Raw genomic sequence first — 19623 nt, forward strand, 5'->3', positions numbered from 1 at the left:
ATGACTTTTGCTCGTTTTTTGGTAATGTATACACCATAAATAAGAATATATGTTAACGCACTCGAATGCGAGCGTGCAAAGATAATAATTAATAATACGAGGGTCGTTTGATAAGTCCGTGACTTTTTGAATAAAATATATTTTTTTCGTCAAAGAAGCGTTTTATTTCTCAACATAATCTCCTTTTAGCTCTATACATTTAGTCCAGCGTTTTTCCAATTTTTTTATTCCTTCCAAATAATAGGTTTTCTCAAGGCCCTCAAAATAGTCGTTTGTTTCTGTGATGACCTCTTCATTTGACCCGAATCTCTTACCGCCGAGCCATTTCTTCATGTTTGGAAACAAAAAATAGTCACAGGGGGCTAAATCTGGAGAATATGCTGGATGGGGTAGCAGTTCGTAGCCCAATTTATGAAATTTTGCCATGCTGACTACACACGTGTGCACCCGTGCATTGTCCTGATGGAACAGCACTTTTTTTTTCGCCAAATGCGGTCGTTTCTGCTTCAAATCAATATCGAATCTGTCCAAAAGCTCTGAATAATATTCGCCGGTGATCGTTTTACCCTTTTCAAGGTAATCGATGTGAATGATACCTTGTGCATCCCAAAAAACTGTGGCCATGACCTTGTTGGCCGACAGACCCACCTTGGCCTTCTTTGGTGCACGTTCACCCGGAGAAACCCACTGTCTTGATTGTTCTTTGGTCTCTGGTGTGGTGTGGTGGATCCATGTTTCGTCTACGGTAACGAAACGGCGCAAAAATTCGTTTGGATTGCGGTTGAACATCGCCAAACACTCCTTTGAAATGGTCACACGGTTGCGCTTATGGTCGTGTGTGAGCAATCGCGGCACCCATCGCGCGGAAAGCTTTTTCATGTCCAAATATTCATGTAAAATGTGATGTACCCGTTCAGTTGAGATGCCTACAGCCTCAGCTACCTCACGCACTTTCATTCTCCGATCATCCAATATCATTCCATGGATGTTGTCGACGATTTCTGGCATGACGACCTCTTTTGGGCGACCTGAACGTTCGGCATCACTTGTACTGGTACGACCACAACGGAACTCAGTAAACCATTTCTTAGCCATTGAAATTGATGGTGCAGAGTCCCCATAATATTTATCAAGTCTTTCCTTGGTTTCGGTGATGGATTTTTTACGCAAAAAATAATGCTTAATTAGCACACGAAATTCACTTTTTTCCATTTTCGTTAAAATTCACGAGATCGTCTGCTTTCAATGCCTATAAAACGCAAACCAAAAAACGCAGCTTTCTCAAAATTTTACAGTCAGCTGTTAATCGATAACTGCTGACAGGAGCAGTGTTGTATTTAGAGCAGGTGCGCGGCAAATACAAAAAGTCACGGACTTATCAAACGACCCTCGTAATAAAAAACGCGGTTATACGAATTTAAATGTATTTCGCTTGAGAGCGAAAGAAACTGCATTCCGAAAGAATAACGTTTGTTTTGCAGTTTTAATAATTTTCACTGATATGCGCAATAACAAACATACCATTTTTAATAACAAACAACTGGCCAAAAGGCAAATAAGCATAAAGCGAAACATCATGACCAAAAAAGATATCAAATATACTCGTATGTGCCACACACCACATCGCATATCCGTATGGGTACAAAGACATACATATATGCATATTATTTATATATATTTTTGTATATACATATGGCTCACCTCGCTCCCAGTGAATTTTATCGATGGGGTAACCAGCCACGGGACATTTAACAATCAAATCAGAGCCAGAAATTCCTGTTATTTTTGGCATTTCGCGTATGTAAGGCAATCCATAGATGTTCACTTTGGCGCTGTGCGAGACTCTGGAAATAAAACATTGGCAGACCTTTAGTTTGGCTCCTCGAGATGGGGTCGTGAGGGGGAATAAGATTTCCATAATTTATTCGGGTCTCGGATTGCATATCTCGCTTCGCAAAGACATTTCTATAACTTAAGTTTACGCAAGCCTTATATTTGGATTTAACTGCTTTCTCTACTTTTCATTTACCCCATAAAATCATGAAACTAACGCAGCTGTTCTTCTTTTAAAATATACAAGTTATACTACTTCTGATTTTAGACTAGGTTTTAAATTGATTACACATGTAAAAGGATGTACTACTATTCCACACATTTATGTACATATGACTCCGTGCCTGATTCTGGGCACTTTTTCCATCTCTAGGGCGGAGTTGCCTTGGCTGCCTCAGCAAATTGTTTGGATTTTGTGCCCCTTGTGCTCCCCTGCCTGCAAACAATGCTCGGCCATTGTGTCGGATTTCTTTTTTCCCCCCCAGCCTTGAATGCTTTTTTCTATGCTACGGCTAAATTTATGATTTAGCATGGAAATGCTTTTTATGCCCCTATCGAGCCTATTCAACATACATAGCATAACGAACCCATTCCCCTTCCGTTCCGCAGATCCAGTCAGAAACATATAGGAAAGTGCTCGGCGAGTTGTTGTATGGTTTTTTATTTATGGAACTGCGGCTACTCACTTGCCAATTGCATTCTGGGCAGTGCAGGTGTACTCCCCGCCGTCCTCCTCCTTGACATTTGATATATTCACGTGGCTGATGACATCGTCGTGGATGGTAACATATTGACCCACTAAAAAGCGCGAGCTGTCTGGTATCTGAAGCGGGTAAGTGGAAGTTCGTTATCAGAGTGGGCCAATTACCCAGGCCCTTTTTGAGAGTCTCAATGGGGAAATCAGCGTAGTGTCGAGGTGGAGTAAAAAATGCATGTTGATCGAATTGATTGAAATTGCACAAGACGTGCAAAGTGGAAAGTCTCTCTGCAGGAAAAATGAAAATTTATGCAAATAAACGAAACAAATCCCTGAAAATATGGCCAGGGCAAAAAAGGCAACAGAGCCGAGTTTCTTGAAACGAAAAAATTGAAGTGGAGCCGAGAAAGGAAAAGCAAAAGATAGGCACTTAGCTTACAAGGGTTGAAGTTGGCTGGTTTATTTTACGTTAAGGCGCTTTTTGAGCAAAAGGAAAAGGGGAGTTTTAGGATAGTATGCATATACTCAAAATATAACTGTGATAACAGAAACAGTGACAAATATGCCCAGCGAAATAATAGTTTCAAATGACAACTTAACTATCGGCAACTGCTTGGCGGAAACGGAAGTACTGCCTGCATTTCCGTCTTAAGCTCAAGCAGAGTTTGCCCGTTTGGCCGTTTGGCGGTTGCACTCACCGGAAATCCGTCCAAAGACCATGTAAATTGAGGCAGTGGATTTCCGGTGGCTACGCACTTCAATGATACCGTGGGTCCTGGCTGCAGCGTTTGCTCCGAGAACCAATAAAGCAGTTCCGGCGAGGCATCTGAAACGAACATTAAACGGAAAATGCGACGGAGTTGGGGGTTAGTTGAAAACTTTGCTCAAATGAGGAGGCTGTTTCTGTGGCAAGGATGGCAGAATGGCAGGATGGAAGGATGTGTGCCTGTCTGTGAGACTTTCATTAGTGCCTGTTGAAATGTCTCTGCTGCACATGTGTGTGTGTGTGTGTTTAACTGTTTGAGCTTGTGTCTTTTCTCCTTCTTCAACTTTTTTGATTGCAGAAAGATGATTGCATTGATGGCTTGCTTCTTAATTATGCACATGACTGAGTTACGTGCGAATGGGTGTGGAAATCTTCATTAAAACGACATTCAAAGGAAATCCTATACTCCGAACAAAAAAATAAATAATCAAATGCGATAGGAATGCGACAAGAATTTACAAAATGTATTAGTTAGCTGATTGCTTGTTTTTTTCCATATGCTTGCCTACATCAAATGATTTTAATTTATATGTTATTATGTCATGTGCATTTCTGCGCTTTGAAACTGCGTTTGAGAAGAGGACTTTCAACGTCCCTTTTCGATAGATTTCAGCAAGCATTGCCAGATTTGCACTTTTCGTTTGCGAAGCATTTGCTCAGCCTTCATTGCTCTTCCTTGCGTATTGCTTATGTTGAGCCAAGGCAAACGGAAAATGCATTTGACAAGCGAGCAAATGCTATCCAGCTGATGGAAATTGTATCAATTTCCTCTGGCGCAGTGGCAGCATTTTTTGGCTCTGGCATTCCTCCCAGTTATAAGCTGCCATATTTGTTTGCTCTCTCGCACACTCACACATGCACACATGCACACACACACACTTGCAAAGCAGAGTGACATACGAATACTATTGCAGCGTTGACACAATTGCTGCCATATCCGGCCGCTTAATGGCGCTTTTCTCGATGGTTGCGGGTGGTTTTGGGGACTGTGGGGATTTTCACGCCCCAAAGGAAAAAAGAAGGCGGTGTGGATTCCACTTCCTGGCCCGCTTTTTGCCTCCCCCCGTTTTCCTCTATTGTGCCAAGCATGCCAATAATATATCGAAATCAATTTCCGCTTGCGCCTAAAAGCAAATCACAAAATGTTGCCAAAGCGACAAAGCGCGAATGTGTCTGCTTTGATGATGTTTATGCGGCATCGGATAACGAGATAACACAGATGGCAGGGCAATAAAGCAGATTATCTCGCTAACAGGAAGTGAAAATCTGGGTTATTGTGTGGCTGACTGGTTCATGTTTCTATTTGAAACTGAAACCAGAAAATTAGTGAATTTCTTGACTGAGAAAGAATATCGCATAATTAGTAAGACAAAATGGGAGATTATCATATCTTTTAATTCATTTTTGTTTAAGGTAGAAATAGTTGAAATATGTATTTTAGAACTTTAAATCCTTTTAAATTATACTTGATGTCCTAAGTCCACTTTACTGCTTATAGTTTTCCCCCTCTCGTAATGCTGATGATCCCAGATTAGTTTTAATCCCATTGGAGCTACGCATAAACCCCTCAAAGCGGCCGGATTCATTATGCTCCTGTTTCGTTGAGTGTGTGTGGGTGTGTGTGTGGGTGTATGAGGCCCCAAGGCAGCTAAGAAGCGGTACAATGTGCTCCCCCGTCCATGTGTAATATCCTGCCCCGCCCAAAAACAATGACCCTCCGTTTAGTGGCTGCGGCTAGATTTTTAGTGCTGGTAATAAAATTAAGTCGTCGTCGCTGCGTTTTATGGGCAGCTCCCCATTGTTGTTGCCTCACTGTGATTTGTCCCAGTGTTTGTTGCTTTGTTCGTGTTGTTGTTGAAAAATGTTAGCAATTTGCTAAATTAGAAAATAATGAAATGCAATTATGGCAAACAATTATTTGTGTGGTCTGCGGTCATCATTCGCCGGCTTCGGAGAAGGAAATTACACTTTTGATTGAGATGGAATGTTAGGGGCGGTGGTGAAGTGTGTGCTTGTGTGTGTGCGTGGGCGACCATAAGTGGTTATTAATGGCCATAACGATAGATGGCCAATTTATTAGCCCCATTGGTCGGGCAATATCATAACTCACCACCCAACTGCAGCTCAGCGGTGGATTGGATCTGCTCCCATTCGTTGGAGACGAAGCACTGGTACATTCCCGGGTCCTCCTTTTGCACTTTTTTAATTATCAGTCGCGGTGGATCGGTGAGGATCTAATTAAATGATAAACCACATATATATCAAGCAAGTTTAAAGCAAAAACGGTGTATATAAATATCATAAAAAAGATGATTTTATTTTAATGGCAGCATTATGGGAATAAAGTCAAGATGTTCAACCACAGAGTGTCGTAAAAATCATACCGAATGGAACACACAACCTCGCTATTGGTGATTTTAAAAGCCGATTAAATTATGGATGATATGGGGGCGTCTGCTCACCTCAACCCGATTGTCCCTGAGTATGGGCTTGCCGTCGTGCAGCCAGTTGACATCGTGGACCGGATGGCCAGAGACAATGCATTGGAATTGCGCATCCTTATCGACATCCACCGTCTGCACCTGTGGCTGCAGGTGCGCCGTCAAAGGAGCTGTGTTTGCGAAAGGATTGCCAGCGTTTTGAGTGCCCATCTACTTTTTTTTTTGCTTTTCTTTTTTTTTTAGCTGCCATCACGACAGACACACATACAGTGAAGACCAGAACCAGATGCACTCACCTGTCACCGTTAGCGACACTTGGATGGTCTCCTCGCCAGCCGTATTGTTCACCCAGCACAAATATTTTCCACTATCCTCGAGACGTGCCTGCGATGGACGAAATCAATTGGCAATCAGCAGGGTTTTCCATCACTTCTGCACCCCCCCTTGCAAACACGTCTTTACCATAATGGGTATAAAGAAAAAGTTCCAGGCCTCTAACTGAATGTAATTTGTGTTTGAAGATGAGTGTAGGATTTGGTTTGCTCAAAAATAAAAAAAAGGTATATTTTTACAAGTCATAGACTAAATAACAATCGATTCTCTATCAAGATTATACAGCATATTTTGGGGCTATAACTCAAAACTACATCATAAAATGAAATTAACTCTTACAAATGAAGTCAAATTGTCTTGTTAATTCAGCTGTAATTTCTCCCAGTGAAACCTACGCACCTTGGTGATTTTGAGGAGCCCCGCGGATACGATGGTGATGCGTTCGCTGAGTTGCAGCGGCAGCAGTTGCTCGTTTTCCTCCTTGAACCACCTGGAAAAAGAACGGAGAAAAAAAGTGGATGACATGGAGATGAAATGCCGACCAAACAAAGGACCAAGAACAAAGGCAAACATGGCGGAAATCGGGGAATCGGGAAATTCATTTCCGCTTTATTTGCCCAAGATTTTGACAGTTGAATGCGAGTGGCGCGGACGCATTCGCGGGCTTTAAACAAATCGAAATGACGATTGAATTATCAATAATTTCGCTGCGCCCACGTTTTACAATTTTTCCTTTTTTTGTTTTTTTTTTCTTTGTGTTGCGTTGCACGTAGCCTTTGATTGTTGGCTTGTTGTGCAGGTCGAGGTCCACATGCCAGATGAAATGTATTTCAATAGTTCGTAAAAATGATTGCACTTAAGTGGGCATATCGAGAGGAAGTGGATGGTGTGGGTTTTATTCATACATATGAATATGCATTGCCTTATTTAACGGGTATTTGTTTTCGAATGACATATGAGTCGGGCATATCGACTGCGTTATGTGCTGTGCCACAAATATCAGTAATTATGCTTATTATTATGGCAGTTATTATTTAGTATTTATAATTTGTGTTTTGAATTGCCTAATATATCTCGTTTCTTATCACAATAAATCAAATGTGAGTCCGTGCTACTTTATCATCTTTTATTTCAGTTGCTTTGGCATCAATTTCATAAAGAGTACTTTCAGTATCTGTGAACTCTATTTGCTTGAATTTTCAACCAGATGCACGAGATCGAATGCTGGCGGTAGTTGAAGGTTGAAAATATCTGAATTGCGTAAATCAACAGATTTTTTTCACATTTATCTGGTGCGCGTGTCATAATCTGTTTGATGGCTGCCCCACCCTCGCATCCTCAAGCGAGTTTTCCAAGGTGCACGCAGACACATACATATGTATGTATGCAATTGGATTTTTCCCCATAAAAGTTATTGATTTTAATTTGGTTTTAATTGCACTTGAGTGCATTTCTCGTCTTGCGACGAGCATTTGGCAAAGGCATGCCCATTTTCACATTTGCCCCATGGCCTGGCATTCCTTAATTAAAATCATGGAAAATGCCGAGCATGCAATGCGAACGATTTTCACTCTGAGCTATTTCCATATGAAATGCTGTCAAATTGGAAATATGGTCAGTGATTATCAACAACTGCATCAATACGGAATATGGCACCGGGAGCTGAATGCCATCGAAAGCAGCAGGAGTATCGTGTGTCTGTGTGTGTAGGTGTGTACACAGCTGCACAAAGGATTCAAGCCAGCGAAACAAAAGCGTCACTCGCCCGAAACTATGCAATGAAAAAGGATTTTTCAAATAGGAGCCACAGCAGCGAGACAAAAACAACAGCGAAAAATACACAGTACTCCCAGGCACTGAGCAGCAACATGGCCAACTATTTTCACATTTATGAGCCAGGACCTCCAGGTCGCCTCGGCAAAACAATGCAGCGACGGCAAACAAAACTCATCCGTTCCACCCACCCGCGATTCTTGCGCAGATCTTGGATTTTTCCGCTTTCGGCACGGCGGGAGACATCAAATGAAAGGAGGCACTCGCGATGTGCCACATCCGGGGCGCATTTTTTATGCATGCAGCTCGAAGGACGAAGGAGGACATAAGCGGGGCAGAGCCATGAACCGAGCGCTGCTGCCAGCTACAATGGCATATTACATGGCATCCTGCTCGGACAAGGATACTCGCTTCTGGAACTCAGCTCACGCCATGCATGTTTTAGTGGCCGAAAATCGCCATGATGAGCCAAGTGCCAAAGTGGCCGGTCTGTATGCGGATCGATGGCAGATACACCATCCGTATTCTCATCCTCATCCGTAGCTTGAAAGTGCTAAAAACTTGAACGACATTTCAGAAAGCAATTTGCCATTTTCGGCCATAAACGCCGCTCGACTTTTGATTGATTTGTGTCCTCTGAACAGGCAATCTCCCGGCTCTTGTCAAGACAAACGCCACCGCTAGTGGGACAATAAACAATTTTGATGTACGTAGGCGCGCTCGAAAGCTGGCAGCTGTTAACCGTACTCCAAAACGGCCGTAAGCATAAATTCCCGGACAACCAACAAAAAAAATTGCCAAGGAAGCTGACAGCATGCGATAAAGTTGGACAAGACTTAAAGGTCCTTGGACTTCTGAAATAAAGCTTTCTATTAATACTTTCATGGTAAGTGCCATTAAAACCCACTGATTAACTTCTAATAACCTTGATCATAGGCTTATCCCCTATTATCCGCCAATACGAGCGATGGCCTCCCTCGTTTCCATGAGAATCGCATAGAGAGGCTCGGCTAACACCGAATTCCGCCCACAGAGGGCGTCCCTGAGGGCAGCCGCTCCTCCCCAGCCGCCGTGCGTTCCACATTTTGACAATTTGGCTGACATTTTTATTATGATTTTTTCTGACATCGTGGGCCCCGCAGTTTTTTCGCTTCTCGGTTCGTTTCGCCGCATTTTTTGTTTTGTATTTGCCAAGAGCGTTAAATATTTCACATTGCTATAAAGTGCGCGCCAACTGCGGCAGCGGTTTTGGTAACCGCTGAAAACCACTGAGAGTCGCAGCTGTGTGTCCCATGTCCCAATGTACCGTTTGTCGCGATGTCCTGGTGTCCTGAAATGTCCTCGTGTCCCAATGTCCTGATGTCCTGTGACACGGCCACGTGTTCGAAGAGCTCCTGCCGCTCTTGTTGATTTTTTGCGCGCGTTTTTTTGCAATGTGGTTGTTGTGTGTTTTACTCACCGATATGTTGGCACCGGATGTCCTTGAGCTATGCACGGCAACGTTGTTTGGCCATTAAGGACAACATGCCGCATCGAATGCTTCTCCACGTTGATGCGCGGCTGTACCATGCCCTTGGGCTCCGTTACAATAATGCGGCCGGGATATGTGGAAATTTGTACTTCACCTGGGGGCGAGCGCAAAAAATATGGGTGAAAAATGCTGAAATATATGCGAAAAAAATTGTTCAAGTGATGGCAGCTGACAGTGACCCCCATGGCATTTACTTAGATTTAAAGCGCCCCAAATTTATGGCATGTCCTGCGGTTCCTATTCTACTGCACATACATATGTATAAAGATATACATATATTTTAATTAATTGAAAGTAAATGAAAGCAATCAACTTGATTGCTGGGCAGCCACCTGGCTGCCCTTTTCCACTCATTTCCTTCTCTTTTTTATGTTATTTCTGTTCTGCTTTTTTAATCGCTGTAAAGACCCTTTGTTACAGGACACGCACAGGTCCTAAATCAAGGCTGCAGCTCCAGTGGGTCCTCAAATCAGGGCAAAACCATGGGAATCTATAACGAACTTTAGAGATATCGGTCTGCTGTGCGCCTGTGTATTATGCAGCCTGGCCTAACTCAATTCTGCATCTTCATTATGGTGGCCATTGTTTGGCTTCAGCGCCATTGTTCGTCCGTAGCCCGTTATTGTGCTAAATAAATGGATTTTTGGCTTAAATTGTAATTACGTGAGTCGGTCCCGAAACCCATTGCCTACTTTTGTGGGCCAGCCAGGTGCAAGGATCTAATGCAGCGTGTGTGGCGTGCGCTTGATAAATGAATTACTCATGACCGCTACACAACCTCCATCATCGTGTTACACTTTTAATGAGTGCCACTCGGGCGGATTTCAGTGGTTGCCCCAACCGAGTGTGAGGGAATCCCCCAAATTGGCGTTGTTGCAAATACACACAGACACACACACACTTACGCATACTAGGAGCCAACTAATATGCAGCTCATAATTTTCGCTATTGGCCAAAACTCGAGCGCAACTTGCGGTTCTTGCGGCCCGATTCAATTTGATTAATTAAGCATACGGCCTGGCATACCGGTAACCACAAATGGCGTTGGGTTTAGAAAATGCCATAAAATCTAACAGTAATATAGCATATAAATTCAGTTTTCAAGATGCAAACACCGGAGTGAACTGTAAATAAACCTGGCAAACAAAACACACATTCGTACAATCACTCACACACGCTCACTCATAAAAGGAAAAGGATTTTCAATCGTAAGGATTTGAAATCGTAAGGGAAAACCGGCTGAAAGGAGTGAACTTTTATCGTATTGATTGATGATGTGAAATATGCGCACAAAGGCTAATAGAAATTCAGCTTAAGCGCATTTTCACACACAATAAACTTCAAATAAGGGAGAGAATTTATCTCGCTAGGATCTCACGTATTCACTGTCGGACTGTCGACACACAACCAGAATCAGATGTACCCCACATATGTATGTATAGTACTATATGTATTTGTGTGTGGATATGTACACATGATGGAGATTCCATTTCGGAGCAGAACTCCCAGGAGCTCAATGCCCTTTGCCTGGCGATTGAATGTCACGCATCATAAATTATGCACAAAACGACAAATTGACTTTGGCCAAAGAGGACAAACTACTCCTTGTTTGCTCGGGACTTAAGCTGAAAAGACATAAAGGACAGAAAAAGGAACGGACCCGTATTTATGTTCTGAATTACATTTTGTAAGCATATTTTTCCAACAATAAAGAGGTTTTCTTCTACAGCAGCCCAAGGTAAAGTGGGTTAAGTCATTCCTTTTTAAAAGTTTTGCTAACAATTTATACCTTTGATTGAATTCAAAACTACTCTTTCTTGCCAATGCAATCGCAATCTTTCCCTTTCGCTTTCCTTAGATATTTTCAATTTAACTTGAGCAATACGCTCCATTAAAAATGAGAGAACTCATCATAAGGTGCTCGAAAATTCACCAACAAAATAAAAAATGGCATGTTTATGTTGGTCAGTAAGCTCGGCCAGTTTAAACAATCCACGACCATAAGAGGCTTTGGTTTCAAGAGTGAAATATGCGGAATTTACCGAAAGTTTCGCCCAAGAAAAAAGCTGCTTAATTGTCGTGTAGCACACACACACACACACACACGCATCGCCCTTCAAAATGCCCTTCATTGGTTATTTATACAACTTAATTATAGCTGCCCCCCGCCAGCTGAGCCAACAATCCGTACGGATTCGTACGGATCCGGAGTCGCAGTGTCCAAAGTGCCGGACTCGGGAGCAACTCATGCATTGCCCAGATGGACGATTAAGCTGGAAATGCGATTATCACGTACCTGTCAGTCTATTTACAGTGCGGCATGTGTAGCTTTTGTACGCATCATTGGGCCCCGCATTATTTATGTACAATTCGCCGTTCGATAGCACCGTGTACTTGCCACCGATGTCCGTGTTCGGATACAGATGCATACCGGTGTCCTGCACCCAGGCGGTGACCAATACGAATTCCGACATGTAGCTGGGCACCTGTGATAATAGCACACATCCGAGTTGCGGGTGTGCGATAAGCAAATTTGATGAGCAAGCCATGTTTTTGGTTCGCATAACCAGATTTTTTGTGGGTTAAGTGCATTTTTCGGCCAAGCGAAAGTGGCACCAAAAGTGGAGTCCCTTGGTGACGACAGCGATGGATGATGGATGGATGTGTGTGCACTTACCTGGCATTTCAGCACCGCCGTGTTGCCCGTCATCACGTATTCATCGTGCACCTGGACCGCGTACTTCTGGTTGACGACTGTAACGAATTAAAAAGCATATTTTATGCAAATGGCATTGGCTTTTAAGCGTAATGTTGCTGAGCGACTGAAATATTACGTATACGCAACGTGGCCCGGCCACTGTGGCACGTTGAGCTCAAGAACAGAACCCGAAACCCGAAACAATTATGTTCACCTCCCACTCGCCGCCGTTGGCATTTTGTTTTTATTAGCCAAAGGACCTTGCATTTGACTCCTGTATTGTGTTTCTTTTTTGTGCGAGTTTTAATTTTTAATGCGGCAGGACGACATAAAAAAAGGGATCCGCTTGGCAGCGACAGCCGAAATATGTGCCACATTAAGTTCAGTCATTTCCCTCCATTCGCCGTCACAAAATGAAAACGGAAAGAGGGAAAAGCGGAAAAACAAAGCCCGTCGTCTGCCCTAACATGTCCAACACATTGTGACACTTTACAAAAGTGTTGCCGTTTGTCAGCCAGACGAAGGTGGAGTTCGGTTCGCCACGGTGGGCGGAAGGGGGGTGGGGCGGATGACAAGGCCGTTAAAAAATTGGATTTGGCAATTTGAGTTAAAGATTTTTTAGCTCTGCGAGCTCTGCGAGCTCTGCGCTAAATTAAGAATGACAAGGATCCTGGCACTGACAGAAGTGCGCCGTAGCACAGTGGTTGAAGATTGATGGAAATGGTAATTAAAATCAAAATATAGCGAAGATTAAACCATAACAGCAATGAAGCACAGATATTAAGATTATTTAACATTTAAGTACTATATTATTAAAGTTTTGAAATTTTAGATTATTTTAGTTCATTTAGGAAACATCTTTATGTAAGACAAAATATGTTTTAATATTAAATATGGAGCTGTTATAAAAATAGATCCCTTTATAGTTCATATTTTTCTTTTGATATAATATTGATATAATATTTAAAAGATACTTTCAGACTTTCTCCACCCCTCGACCACTGTGCTGGTGACCAAATGCCTTGCACTTTTCAGCCAAAAGCTTAGCACAGGTCTAGTTGCTGCTGGCAGTTGGCAAATTAATTAAGACGGACAAAGGCAATTGCCAGCTGGCGTGCGTAAAGTGCGTTCCGGTGTTGGCCCTCATCGGGGATTGGGGATTTGGGGATTCCCCTTCGAGGGCTAATCGTAAATAGATTAGGTACGCGCTGGCCAGCGGCGTTTTCTCCAAAACGGAGGCGAAAACTTGGCCCAAATGGAAAGCGCTCGCAAATGTTGATCACGCTCGACTTTTTCTGGTTCGCCGTTTGTTTGCCAACTTTAATATGCCGAAATTGGATAAAAGTTTAATTTGAAAAGTTGTTGTTATTGTTTGCTTTTGTTGTTGTTGTTCTGGTTGTTGGTATGCTATGAGAGTGACTGAAAAAACTTTGTGACAACATTTTATTATAATTCCTCTGCCCGCTCTGCGTAGTTTAGTACAATTTTGTTTTTGTATCTTCATTATTTGTATTGCCAGGACTCCCGAACAAGCGGCCAATTTTTTGTGCATTTTTTGTGCACTTCCTTCCATTTTTGTTGGATTTTCCTTGCCTTTTTGTCTTTTTGTCGGGCGTAGAGCTTTCTATTCTCAGCAAGGGATAAGTTTTTGCGCCTTTCATGTTGCATTTTGCATGGAAATAGCGCCACCGAAGGACACGGGCGCACAACAATGTTGTCGGAGGGGCGCGGTTTTAGTTGGGGGAGTTACCAAAAAAAAAAAAAGGGGAGCAGACAGGACCAGGACAGGAACAGGACAGCTGGGCAGGAAAGTAAATATGAAAGCCAAGTTTATAGTCGCCGCACAAAGTAAGTGCGCAAAAAGAGAGCGGGCGACATTCGTTGCACTCGGATTTTGTGCGGAAATTCATTTCCGTTTTTTTTTGTGTGTGGCGAAAGTTTTTCTTTCGAAGGGGGCGGGTGGGAAAATTTATGTTTATGATGTGCGTGCCGGAAAGACGCTTTTGGTATGCCAGTCTTCGCTGATTTGCAATTATTGTGCGGATTTTATTTCATTTCATCTGACTGATTTTCTGATGCCGAATCCGATTTATCCACGAGATAAAAAGGATATCAGTTGGTACATATGCACAACTAACTAATTTATATGAGTTTTATTCAATTCCGAAAATCATGTGAAACGATTCCTGGCTTCAATTTCATACGTTGCTTTAAAAAAAAAACAATTCTCTCAATTTACAAATCATTAGCACACGTCTATGATGTAAAATAATAATTTTCCATATCACTGCCAATTAGATGATGAGCTCCGACAGCATTGCAACATGAATGAATTTCCCGAAATAGAAAAGCAATGTTAATATGTGTGTGACAGGAAAAGCAAAGGGAAAAACTTGAATAATCAGTTCCTTTTTTTTTCTACTCGAAAATGAAAAGTTTCACATGCTAAACTCTGTAAGCTCCGTATCCTGTTGCCGTTCGTGGGGGGAATTGGTGGCGAACTTAGGTGGAGCATCCTCAACAATGTGCATTCAACTAATTAGAAACAAATTACGCAGGTTTCATACACAAGCAGCCAGCGGCAGTCGACTGGCAAACTTTCCTAGCTCAATCACAAACTTTGCGCAGAGTCTTGCAAGGATGTGCCAAGGACTTTTCTATATGCACATTTTGTATGGTTAGTGTGGAGCACCTACTACCTACTACCTACTACCTAGTATACCTATGCATGGTGGTCTATCCAAAGGGGTGCCCCCCTCCCATCCATGTGCTGCTTTGTTTGATGAAATGCAAAAGTGCAGGAAAAGTCAGCGCTGAAAAGTCGTGGCTGCGGCAACTTTGTGGCTCCCAGCATCATTCATCACTGTCAGCAGAAGTTCTGCTCCGCTTTGGAAAAGGGATCAGGATGGGATGTTGTGGGGTTTGTGGGTTGTGAATGTCCTGCGGCCTGACAAAACCAAATGCCAGCAATTGCGTTTAAGCTTGACTTGAATATATATGGAGGGAATTTGTCAAGGGTTTTTTTTTTTTGTTCTTTCTGCTGCAAAGTTGCGCTAATTACGCGCACTTAGCAAACTCCCTCCAAAGTTCTGGTTTCTAGGTTCCACAAGTTATTCTTCGAGTTCCTTCAGCTCCAAAGGACCCCGCATCAAACTAAGCGCTGCCAATTAAAGACAACGACGACGACTACGACGACGAGAACTCTGGGCCAAAATGCTCACATTAGCTACTGAATTACTGGCCAGCAGAGATCGCAGATTTCTGCGAGAAGTTTTGCAAATTAGGCAAAACGTTTTGCGCCAAATCTACGCGCTGTCAAATTGTTCAAGCGGAAAGCTCTCGCCAGGAATTTCGAAGCGGGGGCAAAAAAAAAACAATTTCTGGCGCACATAAAAACCAAACGGAAACAAAGAAGACGAGAAAGTACAGAGGCGAAGGGAACAGGACACTGGCCAAAAAATGCCCAGGGAGACCGCAAATAAAATAAGCCGGAGGACATGGCGTATACGTAACGTTGAGTTAGCTGTTGAATAATGGCCACCGGACGTTGGAACTTTGCATGGACAAAAGGCTACGCATGGTCTCGTATCTGGTGCATATATATATATATAGATATGTATATGTACATATATACCTATGCGTGGGAAATCGGACTCTATCTCAGATCCTTGCGGTTGCGACTTTGTGCCATTTGTTTCGCTTTGAACTGACTTCCCGTGGTCTTGTCCACTTCTTCCCTCCCGTTAATTAAACGCCAGCCCAAAACTCAAGTGGTCCCTTTGTGGATTAGCCTTTGGCTCTGTGTGCAAGTCCCGAAACCCATTTACATGGCATATCTTTTATGGTCATTGCTAATTGTTGTTCTTCATTCTTCGTCTTTTGGGCCAAGCCAAGTGGTGGTGCCCAATGAGCCGCAAAATCTATGCGACATGTGATGGCAATCAAAATGATTGCCTCGCAAGACGGCGATGTCCAAGTTTCAGTTCATTAATGCAGTTTAGCGAAGAATGAGAAAGTTTTGCGGAGCAGTTAGGCGCCTTTTTTTTTGCGGAGTGCGGATAACATGAATATTGAATATTCTGACCAAGCGGTTGGCAGATTCGAGAATTGGGCGAATATCCAATACTCTTCAATGTGGCGGTACATTAGCTTAGGGACCATTTAAATAAAGAAAGAAATAATAATATAAATTTATTACTCAAAAATATACGTTAAATGTGGCATTAAATATAACCAATATGGATTATGCTTGGATTAGTGTAACATTATAATTTTTCTCTTAAAAACAATATCTTCCCTAACTTCATAAAGAACTCTAAGTATCCTTCAGCCATTAGGGTATTTTGCCCGCAGTCAATTCTCACACACTGAGGCGCCAAATTAGCGCGGAGCATACCATTTTTTTCCGCTTGGCTTGGACGGCATTTGGTAGGAACTGGTGGCTTCGTGGGGATAATGAATGGGTATGGGTGTGGGTATGGGTATGGGTATGGGGATGAGGATTGGGATTGGGAAGTAGGGGATAGGGATGGCGCCTGGCCGACAGCATTTGCCGGCAGCAATAGTAATTAAAACTTGCGTTGCCTGCTCTTAGGCTTTTGCCGGATGAAATGGGATGGGTTTGGTGATGGGAATGTGAACTGGAATCGGGACTCGGATTGGGAATACAGGGGCGGCGCAGTTGGGCGTCCGTGGGCAGCGGGAAAAACTTTCCAATTAGGCCAAAGTTTTCGACAACCACAACAACAACGACAGCGCCGAAAGCCAAACTCACTTCGTCAGCACAAATCAACTCGCTGGCTATAAATTCGCAATGTTTTTTCTCTTTTATCTTTTTTTTTTTGCTGGCCTCTCGCTCGCTTGCTGGTCGTGTTTTACGTAAATTAATTAAAATTTATTTCAACTTACCGCCGCGCACGTGAACCTCCCGACTGAGCACGGTGCCCACCAAATTGCGCAATTTGCATCTGCCGGTTAAAAGGACAATGGATTAACAATCAATCTGTGATGGGTGGAGTTGGGAAGCTCCGATCCTGGCCATCTCACCTGTAGACGGTGGCGTGCACCTCGTGGCGGTACTTCTCCGCCGTAAAGGGATAGAACATCATGCTGCCATTGGAGAGCTGGAACACCATGTCCTGCTGCGGCGGGATGGGCGTCCATTCCACCTGGCCGAAGAAAACACAGGTGCGGTGAGAAGGGCACTCAAAAAATTCCATTCGGAAAATTACAAGTTAAGTTACAGGGAAAAATATATGAAAAATACATGAAAATAATAAATAAAAATATTAGTCGAAAAGTAATAATTTCGTTGAGTGTTCTTTCGGCAGCGTTTAGCATTTGCTTGTTGGCCAGTCAATTAACTTGTAAATGAGCAGAAGCAGCGCCAAATGCCGCACAGCCATGCATAATTAAACAGCAATATTAAATGGCGGCGAGGAATGAAATAAGAAGGAACCAGCCAAGTTAGAAAAGGAAACGGAGCAGGAGAAGGAGCTGGAGAAGGAGAAGGAGCTGGAGAAGTTCTCACCTCCGGCGGGGGACTTCCATGCCCAGAGCATTCTATGAGTCCGCCCGAATTGTTGGAGAACTCGACGCGATGCGGTGGCTCATGGAGAAAAATCGGTCCCTGTAGATCCAGTCCATTTACAAACTGGCTGCTCTCGGCTGCAAGAGAAGATGGAGGAATTTCGTTGAAAATTCGGTGAAATTTAAAATTTTAATTAAATGCTGGCACTCGCTGTGTGTTCGCTGTGTGTGCTGGCCAAAGTTAATTTCAATTTTTGTTAGACCAGCCAACTTTTCTACAACCCCCCCCAAAAAAAAAAAAAATTAAGTAGCAAGCAGTGGCCAGTGGCTTTCGGCTTTGGCTTTGGCTTTTTCCCGGACAATTCCGCTTGAGTGGGCTGGATGGCTTGGCCTAAATTTTAATGAGGCGTCGTGAGTGCCGTTGGCCCACAACAAAGGATGCTGCGGAGACAATTGCTTTTTACCTGCCGGCCATTGTTGCGGTCGCCGGCCACAAAAGCCGGGCTCTAATTGCTTCACCAGGCGCTGAGCATTGCATAATTTTCGGCCGTGCTTTAAAATGTGGCTGTGATGCGGCTTTTATGTCTTATTTATTATTCATTCTGGAACTCTGGGACCCGAGCTGTGCGGCCGGACACGTTAAGGCGCTGTCTCCTGTCCAGAAAATAACCAGAAATTCATGTGCACCAACTGAGCTGACTATGACACATGAATAATTTAGCGTGGAAGGACCATCTTCGTGTCCTGTACACTCGGACATCGTCTTGCGGGAAAATTTTGCACTTTAGATTACTTTTACTGTATGCCTAGGCTGTAAATATCTATCTAATGTGTAGTCATCATAAGGAAAAGCTAATGCCCAAATCTTAAGAGGAAATGTGGACTATGATCAAACAAATTTTGCGTGCTAAAAGGGAAATGTATTGAAAACTACATCTGAAATTATTGTTTATGAATTATTTAACTATTGAAATAAAACCACTTCTCGATTTTTTAAAATTATAAAATTTATTGGAAACCTTACAGAATATAATTTTATGTCTTGCGTAGTGAGTTTAGAACATTCAATATGTGTCTGCACATTTAAAACCCCTTAGTCTTATTATTATTACCTTCTTTGTTATTAGTCTTCTTTAGGATTCTCAGCTAGCATTTAATAGCTAGCAAAAATTTTAAAAATAGTTTGAACCCTGAAGCAAAGGACATTATCTACTCTAACCATTCCACAATGATAATGGCTGGACACTTTAGCCCGAGTGCAGTGGTATTGTTGCGAATGTTGGTTTTCCCGGGATCTTTCTATCACTTTCTGTCACTTCAAGAATCCCGTTTTTGGCAGTTGGCCCCGAGTGCAGTCCCAGTCGCAGTCCCAGTTGCCTGGCCAGGCAACAGGACTTGGAAAGGAGCGCTGCTCCTTGTGGTACTTTCAACAGCAGCAGCCGCAAAGTATGCAACACTAAATTTGTAAGCAATTTTCAGCCCCAGCAACGCCGCACTAGAGCAATAATATGAAAAATTGTTTTGTCAAAAAGGCATTAGGCGGCAGATAACGACGACCGAGCAGCTCCTTGGGCCCGGTTGCATGCCCCAAAGTGTTGCAAAGTTTGTGCCACTTTCGTTGCGGTAGCCCGCCGCTTGCCACGCCCCCCCCTGCCTTTGCAGGATCCCCTCATGTCTCAGTCGTCCTGATTTTCCTTCGCCTGGCAACACGCTGTCAACTGCAATGCCCAAAGGAAATGCGCCGCAAAAGGATGCACGAGAAATGGGGGTGGGGGGAAAAGAAAAAATAGAAAAGCTGACTGGAAAAAGAAAAGCAAAATGTTTGCGGAAAGTAAAAAGTGTTTGCCGTTGCAGCGGTTGCCACATGACGACGGGGGAGCACATTAAATTTGCAGTTTTAGTTTTTAAGTCACTTAAGATAAAGTTTCGCCCCCCACAAAACTTTACTCCGCCAGACAAGGTCTAATGAAAATTTAATTATCCATCCGAAGAGTAGTGCTTTATTTTTCTGAGTTGTAATTG

At 43.1% G+C, this 19623-nt stretch overlaps 1 protein-coding gene across 7 annotated transcripts in view; it reads right to left on the minus strand.

The window, feature by feature from the left end:
* LOC120448144 (Down syndrome cell adhesion molecule-like protein Dscam2) overlaps window positions 1–19623 on the minus strand; it is a 43463-nt gene that overhangs the window by 11606 nt on the left and 12234 nt on the right. For all 7 annotated transcript variants that reach the window (XM_039629972.1, XM_039629975.1, XM_039629973.1 and 4 more), the window contains exons 3-15: window positions 17603–17739; window positions 17119–17240; window positions 16981–17039; window positions 12052–12128; window positions 11671–11860; window positions 9303–9468; window positions 6470–6560; window positions 6034–6121; window positions 5759–5907; window positions 5407–5530; window positions 3229–3356; window positions 2520–2656; window positions 1702–1844 (exon numbers count right to left, since the gene is read on the minus strand). In XM_039629972.1, the coding sequence (XP_039485906.1) occupies window positions 1702–1844; window positions 2520–2656; window positions 3229–3356; window positions 5407–5530; window positions 5759–5907; window positions 6034–6121; window positions 6470–6560; window positions 9303–9468; window positions 11671–11860; window positions 12052–12128; window positions 16981–17039; window positions 17119–17240; window positions 17603–17739 (1611 nt within the window). The remainder of the gene's footprint in view (window positions 1–1701; window positions 1845–2519; window positions 2657–3228; window positions 3357–5406; window positions 5531–5758; window positions 5908–6033; window positions 6122–6469; window positions 6561–9302; window positions 9469–11670; window positions 11861–12051; window positions 12129–16980; window positions 17040–17118; window positions 17241–17602; window positions 17740–19623) is intronic.

The sequence above is a fragment of the Drosophila santomea genome, chromosome 3L (genome assembly GCF_016746245.2).
Source record: "Drosophila santomea strain STO CAGO 1482 chromosome 3L, Prin_Dsan_1.1, whole genome shotgun sequence".
Lineage (NCBI taxonomy): Eukaryota > Metazoa > Arthropoda > Insecta > Diptera > Drosophilidae > Drosophila > Drosophila santomea.